The 15376-nt window shown below is 45.8% G+C and overlaps 2 protein-coding genes across 9 annotated transcripts in view; one reads left to right on the plus strand and one right to left on the minus strand.

Moving 5' to 3' along the window:
• RNF41 (ring finger protein 41) overlaps positions 1–1479 on the minus strand; it is a 40813-nt gene extending 39334 nt beyond the window's left edge. For 3 of the 5 annotated variants that reach the window (XM_077923896.1, XM_028709907.2, XM_028709889.2), the window contains exon 1: positions 1307–1477. The gene's annotated coding sequence lies outside the window, so the exon portion shown is untranslated. Of the gene's footprint in view, positions 1–1306 lie in introns of all 5 variants that reach the window. The other 2 variants (XM_028709915.2, XM_028709925.2) reach the window with 2 other exon arrangements.
• A 3008-nt stretch (positions 1480–4487) lies between these two features.
• Positions 4488–15376, plus strand: NABP2 (nucleic acid binding protein 2). 4 transcript variants are annotated; one of them, XM_077923900.1, is made up of 8 exons: positions 4488–4591; positions 5064–5166; positions 6620–6724; positions 8070–8208; positions 9249–9320; positions 10724–10805; positions 12025–12091; positions 13429–15376. In XM_077923900.1, the coding sequence occupies exons 3-8, from the start codon at positions 6646–6648 to the stop codon at positions 13623–13625; spliced, it is 636 nt and encodes a 211-aa protein (XP_077780026.1). In that variant the 5' UTR covers positions 4488–4591; positions 5064–5166; positions 6620–6645; the 3' UTR covers positions 13626–15376. The 4 variants fall into 4 exon arrangements, with proteins under 4 accessions (XP_077780026.1, XP_077780024.1, XP_077780023.1 ...); XM_077923897.1 differs by having other exon boundaries at positions 4542–4640; XM_077923899.1 differs by having other exon boundaries at positions 4545–4665.

Genomic DNA, 15376 nt, shown 5'->3' on the forward strand with positions numbered 1-15376 from the left:
CCAACAGCGATATACAGTGGTACCTCAGGTTACATACGCTTCAGGTTACATACGCTTCAGGTTTCAGACTCCGCTAACCCAGAAATAGTGCTTCAGGTTAAGAACTTTGCTTCAGGATGAGAACAGAAATTGTGCAGCAGCAGCGGGAGGCCCCATTAGCTAAAGTGGTGCTTCAGGTTAAGAACAATTTCAGGTTACGAACGGACCTCCGGAATGAATTAAGTACTTAACCCGAGGTACCACTGTATTACACACAGACAGACCAGAAGCCTCTGGGATAACTAAGTCGGTAGAATTAGATTAACCTCAGGCCGTGAGTTCGAGCCCCGAGCTGGGCAAAAGGGGGTTGGTTTAGATGACCCTCGGGGGTTCCTTTCCAACTCACGGTCCTACGAAACGGCCACAGCTGGCCAGCTTCTCTCCTCCATCCCAGGTTTCCCCTTCGCAGCACAAGCCTGGGAAGGTGCGCTCTGAGGTAAGCCCCACCGAGTCCAAATTGGGGTGGGGGCAGCCCAACATTTGCGAAATGTGCAAAGGGAGGGGGGAGAAAGAGGAGCCTCAGTCAGGGTATCCGACACTCCCAACAGCGATATACAGTGGTACCTCAGGTTACATGCACTTCAGGTTACATACGTTTCAGATTACATAGGCTTCAGGTTTCAGACTCCGCTAACCCAGAAATAGTGCTTCAGGTTAAGAACTTTGCTTCAGGATGAGAACAGAAATCGTGCAGCAGCAGCGGGAGGCCCCATTAGCTAAAGTGGTACCTCAGGTTAAGAACAGTTTCAGGTTAAGAACAATTTCAGGTTAAGAACGGACCTCCGGAACGAATTAAGTTCTTAACCCGAGGTACCACTGTATTACACACAGACAGACCCGAAGCCTCTGGGATAACTAAGTCGGTAGAGTTAGATCAACCTCAGGCCGTGAGTTCGAGCCCCGAGCTGGGCAAAAGGGGGTTGGTCTAGATGACCCTCGGGGGTTCCTTTCCAACTCCACGGCTCTACGAAACGGCCACAGCTGGCCAGCTTCTCTCCTCCATTCCAGGTTTCCCCTTCGCAGCACAAGCCTGGGAAGGTAAGCCCCACCGAGTCCAAATTGGGGTGGGGGCAGCCCAACATTTGCGAAATGTGCAAAGGGGGGGGGAGAAAGAGGAGCCTCAGTCGGGGTCTCCGACTCTCCCAACAGCCCCCTCAGACGCGGGCTCCCCGCCTCGCGACGGCCCCCCTCAGCTAACCGGGAGCTCCGGCGGTCTCCCCTCCCCGCCCATTCCTCCCTTCATTTCCTCTCAGGCGCCCCCACTTACCTCAGAAACAAAAACACGCCCGCCCTCCAACGTCACCCCGCCGCATACGCGAGACCAGGCTCGCTCTCCGCCACCTGCACCCGCTTCAAGCACCCGCTAGGCCCCGCTCGGAACCCGCCGTCGCTCCGCAACCCCGAATTTCCCTTCTATTTTCTTCTCTTTTTTTCCCCCCCAACCCGCCGCCGCCGCCGCCGGAAACACGCCAGATTCAACCCGGATGCGCGACCCCGCCCACACAGCGGTGTAACCCGAGCCGCGACCGCTCTAGCCAATGGCGGGGCTTTGTGGTTTAGGTTGCCTCCGCCTTCTCCAGACCAGAGAAAAAGAGCGGGTGGGCGTGGTCCTTTCCGCTATGGGCGTGTCTGGGGGCGGGGCCTAGATGGCGCTGATGCTTTGCCGCGTTTCTGTTTGATGCCGCTGACTCGAGAGACGTCGGAGGCTGCACATCCGGGGCGGGACGCGGGTGGCGCTGTGGTCTAAACCACTGAGCCTCTTGGAATTGCTTGTTCAGAAGGCCGGCGGCTCGAATCCTCCACGATCGGGGTGAACCCTACATTTGACCTTACAAGAGCAGTCTCTGAGATCAGAATAACTAAACGTTATCCACATTCCTTGTTTTGGGGAAGAAACTGGTTTTTCCAGCTCTTTGCATAATCTCCATTGTAACTTTTAAAGTTTCTGAACAACTTCACCCTTCCCCATCTGTAGGAACAAAATTACAGTGTGTGATTTGGTCTCAGTCCTGTATTGTACAACCCTTTTAAAATTGACCTAATGAAAAGAAAGGGCTGTCTTCAGATGGCTCCGGGGTCAAATAACTCCATGCCCTCCAACTTTTCTCCAGTGAAAATAGCGACATCTTACCATGTGTTCCAATATTTCTCTGATGAAAATAGTGACATCCTAAGAAAAACCTGTGGGTTAAACCACAGAGCCTAGGATTTGCCGATCAGAAGGTTGGCAGTTTGAATCCCTGCGATGGGGTGAGCTCCCGTTGCTCGGTCCTTGCTCCTGCCAGCCTAGCAGTTCGAAAGCACGTCAAATCATAGAATCATAGAGTTGGAATAGACCACAAGGGCCATCGAGTCCAACCCCCTGCCAAGCAGGGAACACCATCAGAGCATTCCTGACATATGGTTGTCAAGCCTCTGCTTAAAGACCTCCAAAGAAGGAGACTCCACCACACTCCTTGGCAGCAAATTCCACTGTCGAACAGCTCTTACTGTCAGGAAGTTCTTCCTAATGTTTAGGTGGAATCTTCTTTCTTGTAGTTTGGATCCATTGCTCCGTGTCCGCTTCTCTGGAGCAGCAGAAAACAACCTTTCTCCCTCCTCTATATGACATCCTTTTATATATTTGAACATGGCTATCATATCACCCCTTAACCTCCTCTTCTCCAGGCTAAACATGCCCAGCTCCCTTAGCCGTTCCTCATAAGGCATTGTTTCCAGGCCTTTGACCATTTTGGTTGCCCTCCTCTGGACACGTTCCAGTTTGTCACTGTCCTTCTTGAACTGTGGTGCCCAGAACTGGACACAGTACTCCAGGTGAGGTCTGACCAGAGCAGAATACAGTGGCACTATTACTTCCCTTGATCTAGATGCTATACTCCTATTGATGCAGCCAGAATTGCATTGGCTTTTTTAGCTGCCGCATCACACTGTTGGCTCATGTCAAGTTTGTGGTCAACCAAGACTCCTAGATCCTTTTCACATGTACTGCTCTCAAGCCTGGTGTCACCCATCTTGTATTTGTGCCTCTCATTTTTTTTGCCCAAGTGCAATACTTTACATTTCTCCCTGTTAAAGTTCATCTTGTTTGTTTTGGCCCAGATTTCTAATCTGTCAAGGTCATTTTGAAGTGTGATCCTGTCCTCTGGGGTGTTAGCCACCCCTCCCAGTTTGGTGTCATCTGCAAATTTGATCAGGATGCCCTTGAGTCCATCATCCAAGTCGTTGATAAAGATGTTGAATAAGACCGGGCCCAAGACAGAACCCTGTGGCACCCCACTAGTCACTCTTCTCCAGGATGAAGAGGAACCATTGATGAGCACCCTTTGGGTTCGGTCAGTCAGCCAGTTACAAATCCACTGAGTGGTAGCATAGTCAAGACCGCATTTTACCAGCTTCTTTACAAGAATATCATGGGGCACCTTGTCGAATGCCTTGCTGAAATCAAGGTAGGCTACATCCACTGCGTTCCCTTCATCTACCAGGCTTGTAATTCTGTCAAAAAACGTCAAAGGTACTGCTCCGGCGGGAAGGTAAACAGCGTTTCTATGTGCTGCTCTGGTTCGCCAGAAGCGGCTTAGTCCTGCTGGCCACATGACCTGGAAGCTGTACGCTGGCTCCCTTGGCCAATAAAGTGAGATGAGCGCTGCAATCCCAGAGTCGGCCACGACTGGACCTAATGGTCAGGGGTCCCTTTACCTTTACCTAAGGAAAAGCAGGACATTCTGGGATCAAATAAGAAACCAGGACAGCATCTGTAAATCCGAGAGTGTCCCTGGAAAATAGGGACATTTGAAGAGTTTGTGATGGTTTCTAAACCAGATGCAGTACCTCTGTCAAGAATGAAGAAGGAATTCACAGTGATAGAAACCAACCATCTTTTGAAAACATTGTGGCATGCGCTGATTGGGCTGTACACCTGCTGATTTGTCATGTATACACATTTTGTCATATCATGAATGCTGTGTGAATCAACTCACAAGTGTGACAACACAAAACAACCACAGTGCAAAAAGTGTATCATTTCAGACATGCCAATAAAGATCAAGGCCAAAAGTGTATCATATTAGCATCACTTTTGCTTTATTTTTAATTAAATACTATGAGTGGTCATGATATTTATGTAGAATCCAGTGCTTACGTCATAGCTGTCAACGTTTCCCTTTTTTAAAGGGAATAGGATAGGATTCCTCGCAAGAAAGGGGGAAAGTTGACAGCTATGGCTTACATGAGTATCTTTCTGCGTTGGAAATCTATATCTATTTAATGCATTCATTCATTCATGATTCGTTCAACTAACTTGAAAAGTCAAGCCTTCGGAGCATCAAGTGCAAAATAGCTGGAAATTCTTCTCGAAGAATTTCACAGCACCCTCTGCTATCGATTTTTTAAACGCATCAGTTGGTGATACTGTCACTTTAATACTTTATTTGCCTCCAATTGGTTGAAAGATTGGAACATTCCTGCATGTCGAAGGAAAGCCTCGCCACGCGATTGGCTGCGCTGGACGCAGCAGGATACTTCCTGGAATGTCTGCAACCCAACGTTCCTCCAGGTCTGTTTCACTGGAAAAGTGGTGGTCGAGATCTTCTTTTATTCGAAATGTAATTAATAGACTCGGAATGGTTGGTAAGGAGAATGTGGGAGTTTAATAAGCTCTCCTGTACTTTGCGTACGGCAGGGAAAAATATCGGTGCATGTTGCAGGGCTGGTTGAATCCATGTTTCGTGGGGGAGGCGGGAGGCGGTTGGGGAACTGCTCACCAGTATATTTACTAACTTACAATCATATAATCATGGAATTGTAGAGTTGAAAGGGACCTTGAGGGTCGTGGAGTTTTTAACTTATTTTCCTCCCGTTTGAATATTAATCACAGTGCAGAAATTTAAGTATCAGCCGATTGATCTTTGCGTAACCCAGAAGGGAAACCGGCAGCAAAAATAAATAGCCAGGAGATCAGTTTTGCATGTGTTGATCAGATCGGTGGTGGAAGATCTGCAAAAAAGCAAGGTGTCTTTTCCTTCCAGGCGTGTGTGAAATGTAACACAAGCAAGGATGCTATACCAGTTTTCTTGAAACCAGTCTTCTACACATGCCAAAGAAGTCTTTCATGTACGGTGCTCAAAACAGGTAATAAAGATCAGTGTGGACCCTTTAAACTGATACCAGGGCAGGTTGATAATTTGCATAAAAACAGAGTATTCACATCCATAGCAATAACAGCAGCTGTAGTGCTTTAAGTGTTGCTGGAATTTGCGCATGAGCAGAGACAGAAATGGAAGAGAATTGTTGACCTTTTACTTGTTCATTGAATGGCACTCTTCAAATCATGTTATTAGCTGTAAAACTTGGAGTGTGTAAAAGAGGGTGATCTTCTGCTTGTGTTCAAAGATTGTAATCAGTTGAAGCTCTTATAAAGTTAAGGGTTAAAAATATTGTGGCGTCAGGATGGGGTTCTTTTACAAACTCAAAACAACATCTCCAGAAAGTTTTGTGGGGTTTTTTGCATTTCTGTCTGTTGAGATTTTTAAAAAATGTGACCAGGGCAATTGATCTGACATTAATCTAGTTCAAAAATCAAAATGCCATGAACACAAAATTCCAAAATCAGAGACTGGAACTAAGCAAAATAGCCTATTTTTCTCACATTTGATGGATATTTTCATAACTGCCTTTCTGTTTATAAATTGGTCTTGCCTACTTTCTATAGGGACGCGGGTGGTGCTGTGGGTTAAACCACAGAGCCTAGGACTTGCCGATCAGAAGGACGGCGGTTCGAATCCCCGCAACGGGGTGAGCTCCCGTTGTTCGGTCCCTGCTCCTGCCAACCTAGCAGTTCGAAAGCACATCAAAGTGCAAGTAGATAAATAGGTACCGCTCTGGCAGGAAGGTAAACGGCGTTTCCGTGTGCTGCTCTGGTTCGCCAGAAGCAGCTTAGTCATGCTGGCCACATGACCCAGAAGCTGTACGCTGGCTCCCTTGGCCAATAAAGCAACATGAGAGCCACAACCCCAGAGTCGGTCACTCTTTATCTTTACCTTTACTTTCTATATCATGTGGATAATCTGTACCTTCCCCCACCCCCAAATGTTGCTGGTCTACAGCTCCCAGCATTTTCTGATGACTGGCCATGATGGCTAGGGCGGAAACAACATCTGAAAGTCCACAGGTTGGCCACCTGTTCTTTCATATCAACTGACATATACCAGATTTCTTAAAAAATCATTCTTGGCATTCTGTTCAAAATTGTTGATTTGCGGAATTTTTCACACAGAATGTCGGGGGGAAAGAGTAATACAAAACATCTTGAAATTGATAAAATTTGGACAGTCTAATTCTGGAAGCTAGGAATAGCAGCTGCGCTTGTGTCTACATGGTGGAACTTCTGAAATTTGGACACATTTGAAACATGCCTTCCTTTATCCTTAGAGGAAGTCACAAAATAACATTGCCTCTGCTCAAGGTTAAAATAACAAGGTTTTATTATTATCTACTGCAGTCAGCACCTTTTTCGTTTGTTCTGTTTGCTGGATATTAAGACATAATAATAATAATAATAATAATAATAATAATGTTTACTCAGATACTGGAAATCAAAAGCCATTCAAAATGACGACAGAAACATTGGTGAAGGATATTAAACCAGGCTTGAAAAACCTCAATCTTATATTCATTGTTCTAGAAACAGGTGAGTGCTCTGCAGATGACAATGGCTAACATGCTTTAAAAACCTATTGCAGTACAGCTGAGAGGTCCGTCTGCTTCCTTGTTTCACAGAATCATATTAAAAGACATAGAACCATCATATTATTTTACTTTATTAATTATGGGCTGCACATGGACTTCCTTCAATCAATAGCCAATGAAAGGTGACATTGCATGATTTCTGAATAGGATTCTTTGAAATGCAGAAGCAGACTGCTGTCAGGCTGAGTGCAGCTTATGGAAGAATCTAAGGATCTTTTACTCTTGCCTTTAAAAAACCCCACAACTTGTGCTTTTAGCACAGTGTTTTTATCTGGATTCAGAAAAGTGTGGTGCTATATTGAGTGTTGTGGGTTCCTTGGACTGTCATCTCGTACTGATGCAAGTCAGAATATTGTCACCTCATTTATATAGCATGCATTGCAAATCCATATCACTTGCATTGTCAATAATACTCCGAGGTTCCTTTCTTGTTAATGCCGTACAGGTTGAGGGTGCCCTTTCCTCTCCCCTTTCCAGGAATGTTTCATTTTCTTCTTCTTCTGGTGATAAAGAGCTGCGCTCTGCAAATGTTTCCATGGGTTGGGATTGGCACGGAGCTGCTTCCCAGCCTGTACTTCTGGCCTGAAAGCAGAAACACCCTTTTAGCTGCCTTGAATTTTGGTAACCGTGAATTTTGCTAACTATTCCTACTGGAATGTCCCAGAAACTCCAGCGGGTGCAGAATGCAGCAGCGAGGCTCCTCACGGGGTCTCTGCCATGGAAGCATATTCACCCTGTGCTTTTCCAGCTGCACTGGCTCCCGGTGGAGTACAGGGTCAGATTTAAGGTGCTGGTTTTGACCTTTAAAGCCCTTCACGGCCTAGGACCCCCATACCTACGGGACCGCCTCTCCTGGTATGCCCCACGGAGAGCCTCGAGGTCCATAAATAGCAACACCCTAGTGGTCCCGGGCCCTAAGGAAGTTAGATTAGCCTCAACCAGAGCCAGGGCCTTTTCAACACTGGCTCCGGCCTGGTGGAACGCTCTGCCTCATGAGACCAGGGCCCTGCAGGATCTGATTTATTTCCGCAGGGCCTGTAAGACAGAGTTGTTCCGCCTGGCCTTTGGCTTAGAATCAGTTTGATTCCCCCCCCCCTTTCTTTTTCCTTTCTCCTCCTGTGATGAGGCTGCATTTTAATGTTTTAATGTTGTATTTTAATCTTGTTTTTATGTTGTATTCATTCAACTTGTTTTTATTATTGGTTGTTGGCCGCCCTGAGCCCGGCCTTGGCTGGGGAGGGCGGTGTATAAATACAATTTATTATTATTCTTATTATTGCCACCAGGCCGGGTTACCAAGACCAAGGATGGCCATGAAGTGCGGACATGTAAAGTAGCCGACAAAACTGGCAGCATAAACATCTCTGTGTGGGACGATGTTGGCAACCTCATCCAACCAGGAGACATCATCCGACTCACCAAAGGGTATGGACCACCTTTCCAATAGGAGTGTGATAGGGGAAAACTGGATGTTCCTTTCTCCAAGTGGACCTTTAGCCCCAGCCCCAGAAGTAACAGGTGATTGGGCCCATTTTAGGCTTTTTCAGGTAAACACTTAAGATCACATAGTATAATAATAATAACAACAACAGGTAAAGGTAAAGGGACCCCTGACCATTAGGTTCAGTCGTGACCGACTCTGGGGTTGTGGTGCTCATCATGCTTTACTGGCCGAGGGAGCCAGCATACAGCTTCCGGGTCATGTGGCCAGCATGACTAAGCCGCTTCTGGCAAACCAAAGCAGCACACGGAAATGCCGTTTACCTTCCCACCAGAGCAGTACCTATTTATCTGCTTGCACTTTGACGTGCTTTTGAACTGCTAGGTTGGCAGGAGCTCACTCCGTCGTGGGGATTCGAACCGCCAACCTTCTGATTGGCAAGTCCTAGGCTTTGTGGTTTAACCCACAGCGCCACCCGCGTCCCTAATAATAATAATAATAATAATAAATAATTTATAATCCAGATGGAGGCAGCTCACCTGCTTAATCTTTCTGTTCACATTCTTAGCCCTTATCCTAGCTGCTCTTATCTTCCTTGCACAAGACACATCCCACAATATAACAACAACAACAACAAGAACATTAATAATAATAATAATAATTTATTTATACCCTGCCCATCTGGTTGGGTTTCCCCAGCCACTCTGTGCGGCTCCCAACAGAACATTAAAAACTTCCCTAAACAGGGCTGCCTTCAGATGTCTTCTAAAAGGCAGATAGTTATTTATTTCCTTGACATCTGATGGGAAGGCGTTAACTGAGAAGACAGGTGGACTATTTTATACTGAAATGTGGGGTAACAAATTTTATAAATAGAACAATATGCATCATACAACTGGAGAACAACTTTATGCGTCTGTGCTTCAAGGTACCCCCAAATTGGGTATTTTGTTTTGAGCTGGTGCATTTTCCACCTATAAGAGGAATGTTGTGCTGTTCCTAACCATGGGTCTCTCTCTCCTAGGTATGCATCTGTTTTCAAAGGCTGCCTGACCTTGTACACTGGACGTGGAGGAGACTTGCAGAAAGTTGGAGAGTAAGGCCTGTAATTGGCTTATGCCAATGTTGCTTTTTTGGAACTGGAGGTTTGGTACATGGTTGATTATTTTTTTTTAAGTTCAGACACACAGCCAGATTCCCACCAAAGGATAGTATTTGCTCCAGGGGCTATCACCACCATAAGTCAAGGAGGCAGCTTCCAAGTTAGAAAAGACTGGTGACTACTTTGCATGCTGACCGCACCGTAATAAACGGTTCAGGCTACAGTTAGCAAATGTATTGAACATTGAGAGGCATTGCTTGCATAAGAATCTCTCCCCCCTGCCCTCCATAAAGGTAAAGGGACCCCTGACCATTAGGTCCAGTCGTGGCCGACTCTGGGGTTGCAGCGCTCATCTCACTTTATTGGCTGAGGGAGCCGGCGTCCAGCTTCCGGGTCATGTGGCCAGCATGACTAAGCCGCTTCTGGCGAACCAGAGCAGCGGACGGAAATGCTGTTTACCTTCCCACCAGAGCGGCACCTATTGATCTACTTGCACTTTCACATGCTTTCGAACTGCTAGGCTGGCAGGAGCAGGGACCGAGCAACGGGAGCTCACCCCGCTGCGGGGATTCCAACCGCCGACCTTCTGATCGGCAAGTCCTAGGCTCTGTGGTTTAACCCACAGTGCCACCCGCGTCCCGTCTGCCCTCCATAACTGTACTACAAATGCTCATTATTTTTTAATTAACTCTGTAGGATAAATACCCCTCTGTGCATTTCAAAAGGCATCCACTAATTTGTAATCTAAGGCAAACGCCTTCCTACCTCCCTTACAAATGATTCCCATTTTCCCCCCTAGGATGTTTCTATGAAAAGACCCACCATTCCTGAGCTTTTATGCTTGAGTAATTATATGAGTAATATTGGCTGGGGTTGATGGTGGCTTGTAGTTGGGGTCTTCAGGTTGTTCCCACGTGCTGCTATCTTTAACGGAAACTCTCTTGAGTGAACTTGCACAGCTGCTGCTACCCATTTCTGAAATTGTTTTTCTTCTTCTTTTCAATAGTATGGACATTAGATTACCCATAGCCTGGGGAAAAAACATGCATGCTGTCAGGTTTTGATTTTGACAGCTTGAGATTTTATTTTACCTTCCCTCCTGCAGCCCTGGCTTCCCCGCTCTTATAAAAGTATATACTTCAAAGGATATTGTCAAAGTTTGGGTTTGTTGATGTCTGGCATTAATCTAGGGCCAGGCCTAAATTATTACTGCTAATTGGCATGTGGTTACCATCCCTCACTGCCCATGTAGAGCTGCATACATGTAGGGAGAGGGAGAATAATAATATTATAATAATTATACTCAGCCCATCTGGCTGGGTTCCCCCAGCCACTTTGGACGGACATTTGTCAGTGGACTGACAGCTGCATTTTATCTGCTGCCCCTCCTGTTCCAGGTTTTGTATGGTTTACTCAGAAGTGCCAAATTTCAGTGAGCCAAACCCAGAATATGTCGCCCAGCAGTCGCAAAACAAAAATGTGAGTATCAGGATTCTTAACTAACGCTGGGGGGTGAAATGAATTTTGAAGGAAGAGCTTCCTGACCCAATCAGAAGGGGTGTTTATGCCTCCCTTTACAGCAGGGAAATGCCAAATTCTCGTGACCACCCCACACTCAGTGCAGCTCTCCTCTATACCCCAATGCTTATTTTTATATTGTATTTTGCTACAGGCAGTTGTTGCATTTCCTTGCCCTGAGAAAATGGAAGCTACGGTGGGTGTTAAGGATTATACACCTTAATCTTTCAGGAAGCAAGCCTGTAAGGTCTCAGGTGCAGAACCTGGGAGGATTCCTGTATCTTAAGAGAAGAGCGGAAAGCACAAATTTTACCCATCACAGTGGGGGGGGTGAAGCTGCAAAGAGGAGGGTTTTTCCATTTGGTGTAACTCTTAATGGTACAGGGAGGTCTTCTCAGTTACGGATTTGGCAATCCTTCTGGATTGCCTTACTGGATCTGACTCGAGAGTGAGTTATGATGACTGGGATGGAATCAACTTCCTTAGCATATAGATGTGCTCCCTCTCTCTCTCCAGGGTGCTAAATAACATCTTCTGAGATCCAATTTGCCTAGATGAGTGTGGACACATTACAAGTCTTTTGGGGAAACGGTAACCGCTCTAGCCCTGCTCCCTCATCTGATAACCTCTTGTTTTCTGCACAATTGACTTTTAAAACATTTTTCTCTTCCTTCTCAGGCTGTGTACATATCATATGTTTAAATCACATGCACCAACCCTCAAGAATATTGTAGTTTAAGGGTGCTGTGAGAGGTAAACTACAATTACCAGGATTCCTTGGGGGAAGTCGTGTACTTTAAATATACAGTGGTACCTCAGGTTGCATACGCTTCAGGTTACATTCGCTTCAGGTTACAGACTCCGCTAACCCAGAAATAGTACCTCGGGTTAAGAACGTTGCTTCAGGGTGAGAACAGAAATCGTGCTCCGGCGGCAGCAGGAGGCCCCATTAGCTAAAGTGGTGCTTCAGGTTAAGCACAGTTTCAGATTAAGTACGGATCTCCGGAACGAATTAAGTACTTAACCTGAGGTACCACTGTATGGTGTGTACACAGCTGTAGTTAGGTTTGATTTCAGCATACTTCTGTAAACCTTCCCCCCGCACTGCCCACGGCTGTTGTATCTGTGGAACTTCTGTATATGTCAAAAAAATTCAGTAGACTTTTGCTTTCTTCGACAGACACAGAATGACAGCGCAGCGCCCACAGCCTCCCAAACCACAGCAGGGCCTTCCACATCATCAGCAGGTAGGCAGCGAATGATCTTGCACTTCCTAGTACCATTGAGCGAAACAGATCCTTGCAGGTGAGAGAAGCACAAGTTGTGCGTGTCAGGATTTTGTACCTCGTGGTATTATTTAGCCTGGAAATGGCCAACATCTGACTCATGGCCTATCTAAGGGTCAAATTGGACATGGCAGTGGATTGTACCCAATGTGATATTACATGAATGTTCTGTCAGCGCAAAGATTTATGCTTCTGCAATGGAATGTTATCCCCTTCTCTCCCCGCCCCCAAATTGTGCCTCCTAAATCTGTCCTAGGGGTTCCTCAAACCCTCTGGGGCAAATTTGACGAGGGTGCACAACGCGCACAATGGAACGTGGCCGGGGTGGGGAAGCCACACCGCATAGACAAAACCCTTGCACTGACAGGTTTCGGCAGTTGAATACTGCCCATTAAATAAATCTTCGTGTTTAATGTACAGTTTTGTGTTGTTTTTTTAATTCAAATTGTATCAATGGAGTGGGGAGCAGTTGCTAATAATTTCTGGAATTACAGCAAGCTGTGGGGGGTTGATTTAACTCTTTCCTATTGCATCCCTAAGGAAAATCTTTCCTTTGAAGCTAGTACTCTTTTCTTTTTAAATTGGCAACTGGTCATTTTAAATTAAAACCAAAACTAGGTACGTTATTTGTTTATTGAATCTGTTACTTATTTATTGGATCAGTCCTACAGCTTCTAAAAACAGCATCTGTCAGCAGAAACGTCCTGACCGTATATTCTACCACAGTGTTGCACAAAGGCTTCCCTTCTCTAAAATGAAATAAATACTTTGCTCTTTCTCTCCCTCCTGTAAAGCTAGCAGTGAGAGCTGATCTATATAGCGTTGTGTATTCCACACACTTGAATGCATCTGGCATGCAACTGAAAACGCCACATTTCCCATCTGCTAGCTACTTTAGTTCCTAAAACAACAAGTAGAAGACTCTTTTTACTATATCCCAACAGGAATACCAATGGATTTGTTGGCTCCATCTCTGTGGGTTCCAGTAAGGTTTTTCTGTTCTCCTCCTGGGAGCCAGCGTGGTGTAGTAGTTAAGAGCGGTGGACTCGTAATCTGGTGAACCGGGTTTGATTCCCCGCTCCTCCACATGCAGCTGCTGGGTGACCTTTGGCTAGTCACACTTCTCTGAAGTCTCTCAGCCTCACTCACCTCACAGAGTGTTTGTTGTGGGGGAGGAAGGGAAAGGAGAATGTTAGCAGCTTTGAGACTCCTTCGGGTAGTGATAAAGCGGGATATCAAATCCAAACTCTTCTTCTTCTTCTTCTTCTTCTTTCCCCCCTCCCCTCCCTTTCTTTTAGTCACTGACAACCAGAATGGCAACGGGTTGATCACCACTGGATCTGGCAGCTCCACCCACACACCTAGTGCCCCCTCTCACCCCACCAGCGGCCGCATCACCCGAAGCCAGCCCAACCACCAGAGCGGAAGCTCCTCAGGGTCGTCCTCCAACCCAGTCAGCAATGGCAAAGAGACACGGCGAAGCAGCAAGAGATAACAAGCACAGGATTTGGGGTTGCTTTTCTGTCCCTTCCCTCCACTGCCTGCTGTGTTAACCTTTGCCTCCTGCTGATCAGCTTTTGAGGCAGAGCAGCTGACACCGAGAAGAGACGGGTGGCCAGGCTGTGGATGCAGAGACTCTGAATTGTACGAAACCAATTTGTATTTTAGCCACCGAAATCTCCTTTTTAACATGCGATGCCAAGTACCGGGTGAGGGTCTGGAGTGCGTTTATGCTGATAATCCCAGGTCAGACTCGTTCTTTTGAGGATTCCTTGCAGGAAATTAACATGTCTGCCTGTCCGCCTTTTAACCTGATTGCGTTTCATTGCTCCCTTCTAACTTCCCAGAGGGCATGTTCCTGTGCCAGAGGTGCATGTGTCCTTGATTTTAACTCCCTTCTAAAAAACGAAGTCTAGAACCCTTAAAAGAGGGGTTTGAAAGATGTGACCCTTCAAGGGCTGTTGGAGTCCAATTCCCATCAGTCCCAGCCAGTATGGCCAATGGTTGGGATGATGGGAGTTGTCCATCCACATCTGAAAGTCCACAGGTTCCCCATCTCTGGTTTAAAACTATTTATTGTGGACTTGTGACAAAACCTATGAAACAACTCTAGACCGAGTGGCTTTGTTAATTATTATTGGGGGCTAAATGACAGGTTGTGTTTCAGTTTCCATAAGGCTCTTGAGGTTCATGGGATGTTTTGTAAGGAGGAGGCGTACCCAGACAAACAAAACAGAATTTATGCCACTTTTTCCGAGCCAAACTGAGTGACTATCCAGAACCGGCCAGTGAGATGGCACTGTTGCTGTATCCCCCAAACATATTCTTGATTGATATTGTAGCTCACAGCATCCTGTAGCTAGGTTTCTGTAGATATAATGATGGTGTTAGATTTAGATGTGTGGCTAAATTGAGAAGCTTTTAAACAACAACAACAAAAACCTCAAAAAAACAACAACACACATGCCCAAATCTAAATTATGAAAAATGAAGATTTGGTTATATTTTAATTTCTATTATTGTGCAGAAAACTTTAAATAGATTTGTGTTTTTATTCCTGCGTATCTCAGCATGGTTGGCTTCAAAGGCTGGCAGTGTTGGGCATATTTTCTCGGGCCTGTCAGGCTCACAAGCCAGTGTTGCCAGCTTGGTTCTCATTTGGTAGAAGGCCCAGCCAGGGTCGGAGATGTAAGGTGTGTTTGCCCCTAAACTGGTCCAGACCCTGTGTGAAGTAAGAAAGCTACTCAGACTACCCCCTGTAACCTCTTTTGGGGTTAATCATTGCTGTTCTCTATGTCCTTGTTCCTCTCTCCTAACATTTAAGGGGCCTATTAGGTTCAAGGGCCCCAGAAAGCTATTGATTGCCCTGATTTCAGTTAGCTAAAAGGAATCCGCAGAATAGTCTGCTTTGTAAATGGAACGGTAAAAGTTTTGAAAGGAAGATAAGGTGGCATTTAAACACTACAAAATCGTTTTGCCAAACTTAAAACAATTTCTCGAAAGCCAATAAAATGTTCAGAAGAAACATTTTCTCTCTCTTTTTTGAAGTGCTATTTTATCTAGCAGTCTGGGTCCTTGTCTCCTTTTCTCTCTTTCCTTCTCTTCTCCACTCTAGAGTAATTGCTTGAATTTCTCAACTGGTTGTTTTTTTTAAAGCTACGTCACTGTTGTCTAAAATCTGATGTGACAGTTTGAATGTACTATTCATGAATGTTTGGGGAATAAATATTTTAATCCTCTTTACAA

The sequence above is a fragment of the Podarcis muralis genome, chromosome 2 (genome assembly GCF_964188315.1).
Source record: "Podarcis muralis chromosome 2, rPodMur119.hap1.1, whole genome shotgun sequence".
Classification (NCBI taxonomy): domain Eukaryota; kingdom Metazoa; phylum Chordata; class Lepidosauria; order Squamata; family Lacertidae; genus Podarcis; species Podarcis muralis.